Here is a 15,420-nt window from a genome sequence, read left to right on the forward strand (position 1 = left end):
CGATCTGGGACACCAGAAATTTTGTGACCATCACATCCTCACATTGTCCCTGTTTCCTCAGAAATTTCCTGCTAGCCCAAGTCCTCCAGGCTGGGTGGCTGGCCTTTATGGCACAGAATAGCATAGGGCAGGCCTGCAGAAGCCAGTGTGGCCATACGTTCTGCTCAGCTGTCAGCCAGTGAGTCCTCTCTACCAACACCTTCTATTCAAGCATGCCCAGGACGCTGTAGGCAGCACAGCTTGCAGTTGCCACACAAGACCTCTAGGTGGCCAGAGACTCCAGGCTTTGTGGCTTAGTGGCCAGGAGCTGCCAACTGAAGGAGGCAGTGTTGGAGGGTTGGGGGCTAGTACACATGTGTCAGTTTGACTTGCCAACTCTCTTTTCCCACTGATTGGCAAGATCCAGCCATGCAGGCCCTAAGACCCACAGCCCCTTACTTACCTATTACCTCTCTCCTGTTAGTCCACAATACTCAGACTCCTTCCTTTCCTTTTCTGTCTTCTTCCCACTCTGCCCCAACTTCTCTGCTGTGCTCTTCTTCAGAGGCTAAACAGCTTTGCTTTGGGGCCAGGGTGGCTGTGGCTATTCATCATGAGGACCCTGCTCTCCTCCCAGGACATGCTCTTTAGATCCTGGACCCTCCTCTGCATTCCTCCCCAGACTCAAACAATTCCAAGGTGAGATCAAATGAGGGCATTTGGTGTCTTCCTCTTACCATTCTCTACCTTATTCCTTTGAGACAGGGACTCTCCCTGACACTGGAGCTTGTGTTTTCCAGCTAGGCTGGAAGCCAGCAAGCCCCAGCAATTTTCCCCTATAGTGCTGGGGTTACCAGCCCACAAAACAATGACCAACTCTTGTTTATTTAATATATATGCATGACCTGTCTTCACTCACACCAGAAGAGGGAATCAGGTCCCATTACAGATGGTTGTAAGTCACCACATGGTTGCTGGGATTGAACTCAAGACCTCTGGAAGAGCAGAGCTACCTCACCAGCTCCAATGCCCAGCTCTTATGAGGGTGCTGGGATCCAATGGCAGGCCCTTGTGGTTCCACAGTAAGCAGGTTTTTCGAGACAGGGTTTCTCTTTGTAGCTTTGGAGCCTATCCTGACATTGGCTCTGGAGATCAGGCTGGCCTCGAACTCAGAGATCCACCTGCCTCTGCCTCCTGATTGCTGGGATTAAAGGTGTGTGCCACCAACGCCCGGCCACAGTAAGCACTCTCAACCACCCAGCCATCTCTTTAGCCCAAGGGCCTCATTAGTATGGCTGTCCTTTCCCCAGTACTCTGAGGCATTTTTGCAGCTCCCTAGAGGCCCTCCTTCCTGTCTCCTTCAGCCTTACCATGCTCTCAGAGGATCTTCCTTGAGTATAGACTTCATCTATTCATCACCACACACACACACACACACACACACACACACACACTGCTTATCATCTGGGACCAAGTCTGGCTTAGATGGTGCCCTGTGCCCCATTCACTTTCATAGTCTCCCTCCTTTCTGGTGTCTGATGACTTTGGCAACTGGGTCTGGGTAAGATTCCCATCATTTTATGATAAGACCAGCTTTCTGTGCTCAATCTGTCTGTTCAAACACTGTGCTATACAAACAGACTGCCCTTCTGTCATTTGGGAACTTTGGTGTGTGAGGCAGAGGGCGACCACATGACCAGCCCTCAGTACAAACCCAGGGCAACTCAGTCAGCAGCTGGGCTGTCACAGCTGGGTTCTGGAGGAGTTATATGTGTGCTGGGTGACTGCCCTGGAAAAGATGCCAGGAAGTTGTACCCACCTTCCTTTGTGTCTCAGGCCTTCGCTAACTGTACCCTCACTGTAAGGAATCACTTCTGTGAGTGTCACTTTACGCTGAGCCCTGAGAGCCTCCTGGTGGGAGTGGTCAAAGTTTCCTTTTTCTAAACTAACATCACTTCCTCTGTGTCCGCTTGGCAAACCCTGGATAATGCTGCCCTCCCTCTGCCTTCACCAGGCCTGCAAGCCCTCTGCTCCTGTGCTCCGGCCAGTGGTTGACAGGACTCTCTGCTGTTGGCAGGAATTTCCTGAAGCAGAGCCAGAGTAAGGTCCTGAACACGTCTGCAAACTTGGACAGAGCCATCTATAAATTGTAACAAGGGCCGGAGCTGTGGTGGCTCATGCCTTTAATCCCAGCACTGGGGAGATAGAGGCAGGTGGATCTCTGAGTCTACACAGTGAATTCCAGAACAGGATCCAAAGTTACAGAGAAACCCTGTCTTGAGTAACAAGAATGGCAGAGGTCTCAGGCATGTCACTTCCCTCAGTCTTGAGATCTTTGGGCAAGGATGGGGCAGCTCAGCTGCTGCAGGAGAGTGAGGATGACAACTCATTAGCAGAGTGACAGCTAAACTGTCACTGTCTAGAAGAAAATACAGAAGGGAAGTGGACTCGTCTGGGGGGGGGGTTGTAAGGTTGGGGTGGCCCTGATAGCTCCAAGGAGCTGGCAGCTGAACTCAGTGTTCCTGGAAGGGCCACGAGTGCTCAGACCCAGGCTAGTCCAGTGTAAAGCTCATGAACTATACCTGCAGTGGTCATTCCTTTGTCAGAAGCTCACCTCTCACAGTGATGAGTAATTCCATTTCCAGGGGATCCCAGGCCATCCTCTGACCTCTGACCTCTGACCTCTGACGGTACTGGGCATGTACATGGTGCGCATACATACATGTAGGCAAAACACTGCACATAAAATCAATAGATCTCATTTCTTTTGTAAATGCTTGTCTTGAGGGCTGAGGGAGCTCTCTACTGCTGGTATCTCCTTTTGACACTAAGGGTCTCACATTGGTTGTAAGGGGAGTGGAAGAGGCTCCTGATTGTGAAATAGGCTTTGGCCCATGCCTGGCCCTGCTGGCCAGGGGCTGAGAATGCCTGGCCAGTAAAGATACAAGCTGGGCAGCTTGGGCAAGAACCAGGAAGGGGCTTGACAATTCCTGTAGTTATCATGTTAGAAACGGCCTGCCATAGCCAGGTAGTGGGAACTCATGCTTTTAATCCCAGCAGGGGCATGCAGCCTGAAGAGATTTGGAGACCAGCCTAGTCTACATAATGAGTTCCAGGACAGTCAGAGCTACATACAAGACCTGTCTTGGGGAAATAAGTCTCTCTTCCAAGGTGGCTTAGCAAGTAAAGATGGTTGTCACCAAGCTTGACTGTCTGGGTTGGGCCTCCTAAGCCACACAATAGAAGTGAAGAACTGACCCCTGCAAGCTGTCCTCTGTCACACCCATACCCCGTCCCATAAAATTAACAAATGTAATGACAAAATTTTAAAGGACTCTTTTCCCAGGTGATTTTAGATTTGTTGACAGTTAAAACTAACCAAGCTGGAGAGAGAGCTTGGTGGTTAAAAAACACTTTTCTTGTAGAGGACATGGAGGTTCCATTTCCAGCACCAACATGGTGGCTCACAGCTGTCTGTAACTCCAATTCTAGGGGATTACAATGTCTTCTCTAGCCTCCACGGTTACCAGGCATGCACATGGTGCACACACATACATGCAAGCAAAACACTGTACACATAAAATAAAAATAAATTTAAAAAAAAACAAAAAAACTAAGCTGGGCAATGGTGGCTCATACCTTTAATCCCAGCACCGAGGGAGTTCCAGGACTACCAGGCTATACAAAGAAACCCTGCCTTGAGAAACCAAAGAAAAAAAAACTGCCGGGCAGTGGTGGCACAAACCTTTAATCTCAGCACTCAGGAGGCAGAGGCAGGTGGATCTCTGGGAGTTCAAGGCCAGCCTGGTCTACAAAGTGAGTTCCAGGACAACCAAAGCTGTTACACAGAGAAACCTTGTCTCGAAAAAACAAAAACAAAACAAAACAACAACAAAAACCCTGCTATATCTTTTTTTCTTTTTTGGCCTGATGAGCCTGGAGAGGTAGCCAGTGGCTGGCAGCCCACTCCCAGGATTCTCCAGAAGGCACTGCTAGCCATGTTGTGCCCATATATGGCCACAAGAGGTCGCCCTGCACCACCAGCAGCAGAAAGCTGAGCAGGAGATACATTTTTCTACAGAAAGATGCATGGTGGGCCTGCACTTGCTTGACATCGGAGCTTCTCTTTCTGTCACAGGCTATGTGAAGGTGGAACTGGGTGGGGCTGATGTCCCCGGGCATGGACTTGGTATGGCTCATGTTCTGAAAGTCCTGGGACACCAGACCCTTGGCCTTAGGGAGAGATGAAGGGACCTGGCTCTTGCAAGCCAGGATGGAAAGCTGCTGTTATGCAGTGCGACGGGGGACTTTGGGTATGGGGTTATACCCTGGTCAGCAGGCTCAGTGTATGAGTGAAGAGGTCGCTGCTCTCCCATGCCTTGCAGCCCAGATCCATTTCTGTCTAGCAGAGCAGATTCTTGGCCTGGCTCTCTTGTGCTCCCTCTCAGACCCACAATGCTGAGTTCCCAGTCCCTACTCTGTGGCCTTGCTGCCTGTGAGACACTGCCCACTGCTCCAGGCTTCTTCTTTCTGTCAGTATCACCCCACCTGTCACAGCTCTGCCCAATCCCTGCTCGTCGCATCTTTGACTGAAAAACTGGGACCCTCCTTATTTCCCCAGGGTCTTCTAAGTGCCCTCCCCACTGAGGCTTCCCAAGTGCTGGGATTTTACACTTCAGTGTGTGAAGAACCACATGTGGCTTGCATGTGCATTGTGATGTCTGTGAAGCCCTGTGCCAGGCAGAGCACAGTCTCAGCACTCCTCAGTTATGGATCAGCTAAGGTACAGCAGGTGCCAATGCCTTGGTGGAAGATGACAAGGCACGGCGCAGGGCACAATGACTGGATAGGTGTCAATACTGCAGGGGGATGTTAGGGTGGGGTCTATGCCACTCTTGCTGCATTCCTGAGTTATAGCACACAGTGAGACCCTCACCCTGAGCCACAAGATGTCTTCTGTGAGTTATTTTCTCCACGATGCTAAAGTTCTTACTCAGTCTTCTTGGTCTGTTCCACTGGGCTGTTTTGCAGCTAAAAGAACACACAGCAGGAACACTGCCTGGTCAGTAGCAAAACCCCTCTACATGGATGCACATGCTGTAGGAGTCTGCCTCAGCTCATGATGAAAGGTCAGGGTCTGGTCCCAGCTGCATGTGGCCTCTGTCACTGCTCAGGGGTGTGCATTGGTCACCCTGCCTTTCCTGATTTAGCTTTGCAGAGATTAGGTACTAAAAGAGGACCATAGTGACCATTTTGCCCCACTCAGCTCAGTCTTCCAGACCCCCGCCACACACACACACAAACACTTTGTGTCAGGGATGGAGCCCTAGGCTCCACACCAGCCCTGACCCAAATCCATGAACCCTAGCAATCCACATTTGAGATTCATGGCCACCTCTTCCTGAGTCTCAGAGGGGGATCCTTTTCCTGCAGATGATACAGAGATGGGAGGAGCTTGTTCTAGCTTGCAGCAACTACCTGAGCATTTTTGAGTTGAACTCTGGGGTCACAGTTGCCTACCTGAATCCTGCTCTTGCCCTATAATCACTGGGCCTGACTCTTCACCTTTGAGAGGGCCATCTGCAGCATCATCCCAGAATGGACAGAAGAGCCAAACAAGACCCAGTGTACAGCATGCTCAGCACAGAGCCCAGCACATCCATGCATCCTAGAGTCTAGAGGTCTTATTAATAATAATACAAACCTTCAGCCTCCTGGTGGCTTGCTTTCCCCACCCCCAATATCTTTCTAAGGATTAAAGACAGCAGCTGGCAGTGGGAGGTGGTTGCTTTAAATATAAGATGAGGAGAACAAAGGGAAAATAGAACAAGGGGGTGGTTAGTGGCTATACCAATCGTCCCCCTCCAAATTTGGGGGAGGGATCGGATCTAGGGTCCCAAGCCACCAACCAGCCACCACCATCCTGTGTGAGCCTTGCGTGCAGTCAGGCTTGCCTGCTGGAATACGACAATAGGACAATTCTGGTTTGGATCAGCACTCCACCACCGGAGGAGACACTTCCTGCCTGGCTGTAGGGTTCACCTCTGAGAATCAGGAAGTAGGTTAAGTGAGGTCCTGGGGGTTTCTCTACCCCTTGCCAAGGCAACATGAAATATTCACTAGAAAATTCTCTGTAGGTCCCATGGACTTCAAAGGCTGAGCCCCTCCAGCTGCCCACCCGCCTTGGTTGCTATGGAGCCCATGATGAAGTTCTTACCTTCTACCTCATTAGGCCAGGCCCTCAGTGTCCTCCACTCTCCTTGGAGACTGTTTTTGGTCTTTGTAATTCCCAGGGGGGCACTAGGATGCCATTCTCTGAGCTGGCTGGGACCAGTCATCTCTCTTCCAGGCACTTGGCTTCCAACCGTGTGTGAGAAGGCTATCCACTTCCCCTTGAGACTCAGACTCATGCTGGTGCAGGAGGATGGGGGCCAAGGTGTTCCCTGTACTACAGGTGGCATTGGAGAGCCACGCACAGGTGGATGTGCCTTCTCTGAGGGCAGAAGTAGCTAGGCAATTGGTGAGCCTGGGCCAACCTGTGATATGCAGCCCCTCATCAGGGAAGAGGCAAAGAGAAGGGCCCCAAGAGGAAGCAGGTGCCAGGAGGACAATGGGCCTTGTAGCCTAGGTGTAATCCTGGCTGGAGTTGCTTCCTAGTCAGATTTTTAGACTAACAATTCATTCTCCAAGCCTTAGTTTCTCTACTTGTAAATGAGGGCAATTCCTATCTCAAAGGTTTTTTGAGGATTACATGACATGTCACACAGGGAGGAAGCCCAAGGGCTGTCAAGCGGGGGACTTTCACAGAGGAAGAACCTTCCCCCGGAAAATGGTAAAGCCCAGTTGGGTACAAACTCTTCCAGGAGCCAGCCCCAACTTCCCTCCATCCTCCCCTAGGCAATGAGTTGTTGGATCTCCCTAAGTCCCACCTTCTCTTCCTGGCAAATGACCCCCTTAGTGTATCTTAGTTCCCAGGTCTATATCCCACTTGCCTGGCCACTGGCAAACAAAGACATTGTGCCACTCTCTTCTTCAGTTGTCAGCCACTCCAAAGGGAAGGCCTGGGTGACCATGGATGGTATGGACCTCAGAACGCAGAAGAAAGCAGAGCTCCTGGGATCAAGAAAAGAACCCCCTGGACACATATCCTGGAGAATTATGGCCCAGACCTTTAGCAGAGGAGGTCAGCTGGCCAAAACAGGCCTTTAAGAAATAGACCTGATGCTGGGTGATGGTGGTGCATGCCTTTAATCCCAGCAGTCGGGAGGCAGAGGCAGAGGCAGATGGATCTCTGTGAGAGTTCAAGGCTGCCTGATCTGCGGAGTGAGTTGCAGGACAGGCTCCAAAGCAATACAGAAAAACCCTATCTCGAAAAACCAAGATAAATAAATAAATAATAAAAAAGAAAAAAGAAATAGACCTGAGCTGGGTGGTAGTGGTAGTACACATTTTTAATCCCAGGCAGATCTGTGAGTTTGAGGCCAGCCTGGTCTACAGAGTGAGTTCCAGGACAGTCAGGGTGGTTTCACAGAGAAACAGAGTGTTGTAATTTAAGAAAAGTGGTGTGCACAAGAAAGATACCATATGACAGGATTCAAGCAGAGGAGTTTTTTATTAGGGAGCAGGATCATAAAAAGAGGAAAGGGAATGGAGGAGACAGCCTCTGGCGACAGGAGAGAGGAAAGAGGGTAGGAGAGAGGAAAGAGGAGGAGAAAGGAGGGAACAGAGAGAGGGAGAGAGAGAAAGAGAGAAGGATGGGAGTTGGGCCCTTTTAAAAGGGAACATAGTGAATGTGCACAGGTGCTGCTTTTAGTGGCTTCAGCTGAGGACATATCATGTCAGAACCCCAAGGACAGGCCAGTACAGATGCCTGAATACTGACAGGGTTTCTCTGTGTAGCTTTGTAGACCAGGCTGGCCTTGAAATCACAGAGATCCACCTGCCTCTGCCTCCCGAGTGCTGGGATTAAAGGCATGAGCCACCACCACTTGGTTTATTTTTATGGTTTCTCTGTGTAATAGCACTGGCTGTCCTGGAACTCACTTTGTAGATGGTGGCGGGGGGGGGGGTCCTCAAACTTAGAGAGCTCCACCTATCTCTGCCTCCTGGGTGTTAGGATTAAAGGCTTGTGCCACATGGCCTGGTGACATTCATCATTCTTTAGATTTGGGGTCCTGACATCCACTGATGTGACTAGTTCCTTTTCCAAATGCTGCATCGTATTTAACCCGATACAGTCCTCTCTGCTAGAGGTTGACATTCTGTGTCTTCCTCAATTGCTCTCCACCTTGTTGCATTTTTGTTTATTCATTCTGGGTGTGTGTATGCCACAGAAGTCAAGGACAATTTATGAGAGACAATTGTCTGATCAATCATCAGGCTTGGCAGAAGGTGACTACCCACTCAGCCATCGAACCTACCCGCACCTCATGGTTTGAGACAGAGTCCCTGAAATTTGCTAACATGACTAGACTGGGTGGCTAGAGAGCCCCAGGGATCCTCCTGTCTCAGCCCCTCCAGCTCAGGGATCATAGGAGCATGCTGCCACGCCTGGCCATTTGCACAGGTGTTGGGGATCAAGCTCAGGTCCTCACGCTTGTGCAGCAAGCATGCTCCTGAGCCACCTCCCTGTCCTTGCCCTGTGTATTTTAGGAGGAGGGTTTGTGACTTGGGACTGTGGCTTTTTAGTCGCCTCCCAAGATAGTTTTGGAGACATGTGTGTTGCATGTTAGCTGAGCCATGGAAGTAATTATAATAAATACTTCCTTTGTGTGCAGAAATAATTACGACACATTTTTTCTTGCGGGAAGTGCTTGCCTTGTACTGAACAAAAACTAAGGTTGGGGTGTCCTAGTTTCATTTCTGTTGCCATGATAAAATATCCTGAAAAAAATTTAGGGGACAAAGTGTTGCAGGATACTTTGATCACACTGTGACACTCCAAGACTATCAATAAAGTTTACCTTGAATCAGGGGGCGGAGCCAGCAACTAGGTGACCCGAATTAGCCATAGAGAAGCCAGCAATTTGGATAGACACACAGGTCGGTGACTGGGATTTGGTGGGACTTTTTGATTTGGGGGCAAGTGAAGAGGTGTGTCTCTTGATGGATCTCCAGCCAAAAAGCAAGGTCAGCTGGTTGCTTCTGGGTTTCTCTGATCTAGCAGGTTTTCACCCCTGCATCTGACTTCTGAGTCCTTTTTTTTTTTTTTTTTTTTTTTTTTTGGTGAATAGAATGATACTTAATTTAAACCTACATATCGAGGCTGCAGCAGTGCAGGAACGCAGACCACAGGGCTCACCAGGCCGCACCCTGAGTGGCTGGCAGAGCACTGACTGCAGGGCCATGGGGCCACAGACAATAAAATATCATTAGACTCATATGCAGCCACTAAGCCGACAGAAAAACATCAAGAAAGGGATTATTTTAGGTCTGAATTTCAGGTTATAGTACCTTGGGGAGGTCACAGTGAGCTTGAAGCAACCAGTCACATCACATCCATGGTCAAGAGCAGACATGCTTGCTTGCTTGAGCTTCGATCATTTTCTCCACTCTTACACAGTTCTGGACCCCTTTCTTAGGATTGGTGCTACCCACAGTGGGCTGGTCTTCCCATAGACACACCACAGGTCATCCCAATGCAGACAGTCCCTCATTGAGGCTCTTCCCAGGTGGTTCCAGGTTGTGTCCACAATTAAAGCTAACTATCAGAGGTCTTTAAGTAGTATAATTTTATGGGGGGGGCACGGAGGGGTCACTTGATTTCTAGCTATAATAACATCTTTTTAGCTTTTACCCTTAAAGTATAATTATGTTTTCACACACTATGAAGAAGGAGGACTGCCCAGGGTAGTACCCTGCTATGGCGCCCCCATCACCTACCTGCCTGACAGTGGCCACATGATCTCTGGAGGCAAGTGTCATGCCCACTCTACAGACAAAGCTGCTGGGGCCTAGAACATAACAGAGGGACCAGATCTGGGGACCTTGGAGCCCATAATCCCAGCCACTATTTCACCTTGGCTGCTGCTAAACCAGCCTCACTTGCCAGCACCCACGTGTGGTAGATTAAGGGAAGAACAGATGCAAGGCAGGCATTCATCAGCCACAGCTATTCCCCCGCCTCCTGCACCACCCCACCTGGTCACCCCTCCAGTCCCATGCACAGGGCTGCCCAGCTCTCTGGCAGCAACTCCAATGAAGCCAAGGAGCTCTCCCACCTAGTCCAGGAGGGCTAGTTCGTGCTCCTCCCAACTGCTTCTCTAGGCCTGTGAAGGAGCACACATGCACAAGAACACTCACCCCTCCAGGGGGCACTGGTCTTTGTGGCATCATTCTCCAGGGGATCCAATGGAAATCGCTACAATTGGACACACAGGCCCAGTAGGGCAGAACAGAGCCCTTGTTCCAGGAAACTTCAATACACCATAGACTAAGTTTAGTTTTTAGTCATTTTAATTGTAAAAACCAAGACGTTTATATAAATAAGACCACTGTGTAAAATATGATTCACCCTTCTACTAAAACCCTTCTTCCCACACTCAAAAAGAATCTAGAAAAGCCAGCAAGGTAAGAAGTACAAATAGCATGCGGTCCCTGATGAAGTCCCTGGCAGGCCAGGTTTCCCTGCTAACGGGCCTCACGGTGAGAGCACTCCCGGCCTGTGTGTCTCACCAGAGTTCAGCAACATCTTGAGAACTCGCTCTACACCATGGCCCAGGCTCTCAGCCATGCAGCTGACCTGATGGAGGTGGTATGAAAGGTTTGTGTGGCCCGGGCTGGGAGAAGGGGACAGGAAGACTGTGATTCTCTCGCCAAAGCCAGGGCTGTGAACTGCTGGTCCAGTAAGAAATGGTGTTCTGTTCAGTCCTGGGTTAGGCTGGGGAAGAGGAGAGGGAACCCCCTTCCCCCAATGACAAGGAGATAAGTGTCCTGTGTCTCATGAGAAGAGAGGCCTCTTCTTAGGCTGCTTCCACAAAGCCACTAATGACAAGGGCAAGAGATACTTCCCAGCAGTCCCTCGGGTAGAAGGGCTTTGGGACTCCTGGGATGAAAGGTGGAACCAGTCCAGTCCAAGGAGAAAAATCCCATGACCTCACCCACTTCACCTGGCACATGATCCTACCCTCAATGCACACAGAGAGGCCTGTCCACAGCTCAGGACTCAGGGAGACAGTGGAGAGCCTGGGAGTGGAGATGTCACTAAATTTAAATTCTGGGTGTGGCTCAGGAAACTGGTACACAAGGACAAAAGAAAAGACTCTTGAGTTCTCCTTGCAGGAACAGGCTCTGCCTAGGGCTGCTCCCCAGTCCAGAGGAGAGTCAGGAGAGCGAGCAGCGAGATGGTGTCAGGAGCACTTCCACACACACACTGCCAGGGTTCCTCCAAAGAACAGGTAGAGCAGGTTCTTCACTTCATGGGTGATTTCGAACCCAAAGCCCTCGCCGATCACCACATGCCAGGAGGAGCCAAACTTCTTGTCCATTGTCTCTTTGATCATCTTTGCAGCACTCTGGAAGGGAGAAGGTGCCAATCAGGGGTAGTGACAGGTACAAGCCAGTTCCCACACCAGGAAGGAGAAGCCTAGCACTGAGCTCTAGGCAAATGGCTGTGCCCCAGCCTGCCTCCAGTCTGCCTGCAAGATCACCACAGATGGCTCTGTACAGCACCTCCTGCAGGGCTATGACATGGGAACAGCACCTCATCAGGAAGGAACTGGTGACAGCAGGAAGAGATGAGAGGCTTGAGAAGCCTGGGCTGAGGGCTGTCTGTGTCACTCTGGGTTCCAGACCAGCATCAGCATCCTCAGCTGTGAAGCAGAAAAATGGGGCCCAAGGCTTCTGTGGGGACCAGAGGGATAACTGATTGGGGATGCTCAGTGTGAGGGCACAACGTGGGCCCCGAGAGGGGCTGACAGAAGCTTGTCACCAGCAAGTGCGACAGGTCCCAGAAAGACCCTAGATATAGCAATGGCATTCCACTTCCCATGTAGGCTATTTCCAAAGCTTCCTTCAGCACGAAGAGGTTTAGGGACACTGAGCACCATGTCCCCATCACCTCAGTGGTTCAGGAAAGAGGCACCACCACCCCTAGCCTACAGACTAGGGCTCTGAGTACAGAACTGAGAAATGGCTTGTCTTGAGAACACAGTGAGGGTGTGGCCACAACCACCATCTTTCTCACCACAGCCTCATGAATGGCACTGCTGGGCTGATACCTGTGGCTACATTCTCAAAACCTGGAGCAACACCTGTCACCAAGCTGGGACTCCACCCTTTCTGAATGGATAGATGAATTCATGGATGAATGCCTGGCAGGCCTCTGCCCAGAAAGATGCCCTAGCTTACTTGAGTTTGGGGTGGAGGTGGTATGGAGATCCTGCTGGCTACCCTCCCTCTGGGGCTGGGTGTGGCCCTTTGTACCCTGGCTAGAACCAACCTCTTCTCTCACTGGCCTTCCAGAACAGTGACCACTCCCAAGCAAGGCACTAGCTTTGTCCTGGCAGGACTCTGGAACTGGCCACAGGGTTCTGGAGCCACCCTATCACACACAGGGTCACCAGAGGCACGAGGGGCCGCCTGTACTGATGGCAATACCTCGTTGTTGTTGGAGAATTTCTCACAGGCTGTGACACAAAGCTCCATGGTTTCCACTCGCATCTCCTCTGGCATGTCCGAGTGCTAGAGACAGGGCAGGGTGACAAACAGAGAGAGGCTTAGCCTGTTGCCTAGCCTTCCGGGCTAGCCTCTTAGTCTTAAGCTTAAGGCATGGACACTAGACAGCTTCCCTGGCCCAGTCCTAGCCAAGTGACTTATCCCTGGCTGGGGCCTACAGCTGGGGCAGAGTGTGTGTGATGGTAATGAGCTAATGCTCTGGGGCCATGCCCCTCTGCAAGGGTCCATGTTCCTACCAAGGAGCATGTGTGAGAGGGAGTCCTAGCACAGGAGGTGGGCTCTCCTTCGGAGCTTGGCCATCCCTGGAGGCCCCACTTCCTCCTGTTCTTTGACTCCTTTTTCAGGCAGTTTGCCAGATTCCTCCTCCTCCTCCTCCCATATGGAGGCCAGGGCCTGTCTTCATCCTCTCTCTCTGCAGCCCAGTCCTTCACACAGCTGTGCCTTCCGCAGGGACAGTCCCACGTCTTTGTGCCCTCCTTGGGCTCCAGACTCCATGTCCCAGATGAACCTCACTTGGTTGTCTCAAGTATCTCTCGTCCCCCCAAACCTGCTCTGCTTCCAGCTTCGCTTTCTTGGGACACGGACTTCTTCTCGACTCTGGCTGTCCTTGGCTTTCTTCCCTTGGCAGCCTGGCTGGGCCAACCTCACACCTGCACTACAGGGCTTGACCACTGCATCTTATATCACTGGGCAATGGCAGTCTCAGCACTTCCTCTGAGTCCACTCTCCTAACTACAGCAAGAGTGATTTTCTAACAACACAAGACAATGTCACCAACAAACTCTGCCCCGCCACTGCTCCTTGGGCCTTTGGGGACCATGTTCCTCACAGGCTGCCAGCCAGACCCGCACAACTAACCCCACCATCACTCTGACCCTCACACCTGCCACTCCTCAGGGGCTCAAGCCAGCTATGTCGATTATGTCAAGCTTGTCCCACTCAGTCCCCTGTGCCTGCTTCTTTGAGAGGCAGATACTTCCTGGGTTCTTGCAAGGCCTGCCACCTAACTTGATGAGGGTCACTGACCTGACTGACTTCTTCCAGGACTTGGCCTCTGCACCAGCTCAGTTCTTCTTGATAACACTTAGTGCCTGCCATTGTGTCCTTGTACACAGGCCAGACCATCAGCTGCCTTGTTTGCCACCATTTTCTCAGTGCCTAGACCATTCTTGGCATAGTGCAGGTGGCCTGAACATAACTTGGTGAATGAATGAATGGATGAAAGGATGAATCACTGATTGTTAGATGTTGGGGTTGGAGCCAGCAGAGCCCTTTCCTTCTCACAGCAAGCTCCACCCACCTGCAGGCTGTGGGGCCTGGTAGCCACTTTCCTCCCTCCCCAGGCTTACCCTGACCAGGGGGAAGGTCTGCAGTCGCTTATAGTCAGCCTCCTCTTTCTTCCCTTCTGCCTCTCCCATGATCCTCCCAGTGTGCCCTCAGGAGGAGAGTGGGACTGTCGGAGGCGCTGGGCCCAGCAGTCACGCAGCCCAGGAGGCTCGGGAAACAGGCCTTGCCAACTTGGCGGGAGAAGAAATGTCTTCCCCCAAGGGGCGCTGCAAAGAAAAGGGAAAGCAGGGGGAAGAGCTGGCTTCAAACCACATTACAAATTAGAAATGTCTCAGCGACAATCTGACACCTCCCCATCTCAACGCCTCTGCCTCGTTTCCCAAATGGCCAGCAAGTCTGCAGATGGAGGGTGAGTCAACCTGAGATGCTGCAAGAACACACTGTCATTGTCAAGACAGATACTGACTGTGGGCCAGGCCAGGGATGGAGCCGAGAGCTACCAATTAGCAAGGACAGTTTCTGAGTGCCAGTGGCAGTCTGTCTGGTACTAAGGAAGCCAAATGCACAGATGACCACTGACAATTTGGGCCTGTTACTAAGGGAAGGGTCCCTTCTGCAAGATCCTGCTCTGCAAAATAGGAGCAGTGTTGTGTGATGGCTTTCTTGGCACACTGGTTGCCTTGATAGTCCCTGCCTACTCTCCCCAGAGCCACCAGGTCCTGTCTAGCTGGTCCAGGAGCTGGAAGGCCCAGTCACTGGTACCAGTTCAGCCAATGATTAGAAGCACAGCCCAGGGCAAAGGAGTTCTCATCAGTGACTGGGGCCACACCCATGACAGGGAAGTCAATGAGACAAGGCATGCAGAGCAGCACACAGTGCCAGGCATGTGGATATCATTGGGTCAGTGGCTGTCTCCCCTTCCCCTGGCTCACAGAGGAACTCAATGAGGATATGGTAGGTCTAGCTTTTTTTTTTTTTTTTTTTTTTTTGGACAGGGTTCAAGCCCTTCCCCACAAGATCTGGGTATCTAATGACAGGCAGAGCTTTTCACAAACAGATGGACCACAACCTAAGTGACCACCAGCCCTGCACAACTCAGGATGCTTCTGCATCCCAGTTTCATGCATCCTAGAATGAAACCAAAGGGCTTCCCCTCTCAGAGGTACTGACATGCATGGATACAAACCACTGTGATGATGAACCTTCTAGCAATTTACACAGACAAATGAGACCACACATCACAGGAACAGTTTTTGTTGTTGCTTGGTTTGTTTGCTTTTCAAGACAGGGTTTCTCTGTGTAACAGGTTTGGTGGTCCTGGAACTCACTTTGTAGACTAGGATGGCCTCAAACTCACAGAGATCGGCCTGCTTCTCCCTCCTGAGTGCTGGAACTAAAGGTGTGTGCCACCACTGTCTAGCTCAGCCACATTTCTTCTTCTTCTTTTTTTTTTTAGATTTATTTATTTATTTATTATGG

The 15,420-nt window shown here is 50.9% G+C and overlaps 1 protein-coding gene across 1 annotated transcript in view; it reads right to left on the reverse strand.

Annotated features, from left to right (window-relative positions):
- Positions 1-10,416: 10,416 nt before the first annotated feature.
- The window catches only part of Dnal4 (dynein axonemal light chain 4), a 14,514-nt gene continuing 9,510 nt past the window's right edge, over positions 10,417-15,420 (reverse strand). The window contains exons 2-4 of the mRNA XM_027404026.2: positions 14,004-14,207; positions 12,577-12,660; positions 10,417-11,492 (exon numbers count right to left, since the gene is read on the reverse strand). Coding sequence (XP_027259827.1) covers positions 11,328-11,492; positions 12,577-12,660; positions 14,004-14,072 — 318 coding nt within the window. The 5' untranslated portion in view covers positions 14,073-14,207 and the 3' untranslated portion in view covers positions 10,417-11,327. The remainder of the gene's footprint in view (positions 11,493-12,576; positions 12,661-14,003; positions 14,208-15,420) is intronic.

The sequence above is a fragment of the Cricetulus griseus genome, chromosome 2 (assembly GCF_003668045.3).
Source record: "Cricetulus griseus strain 17A/GY chromosome 2, alternate assembly CriGri-PICRH-1.0, whole genome shotgun sequence".
In the NCBI taxonomy this organism is placed as follows: Eukaryota; Metazoa; Chordata; class Mammalia; order Rodentia; family Cricetidae; genus Cricetulus; species Cricetulus griseus.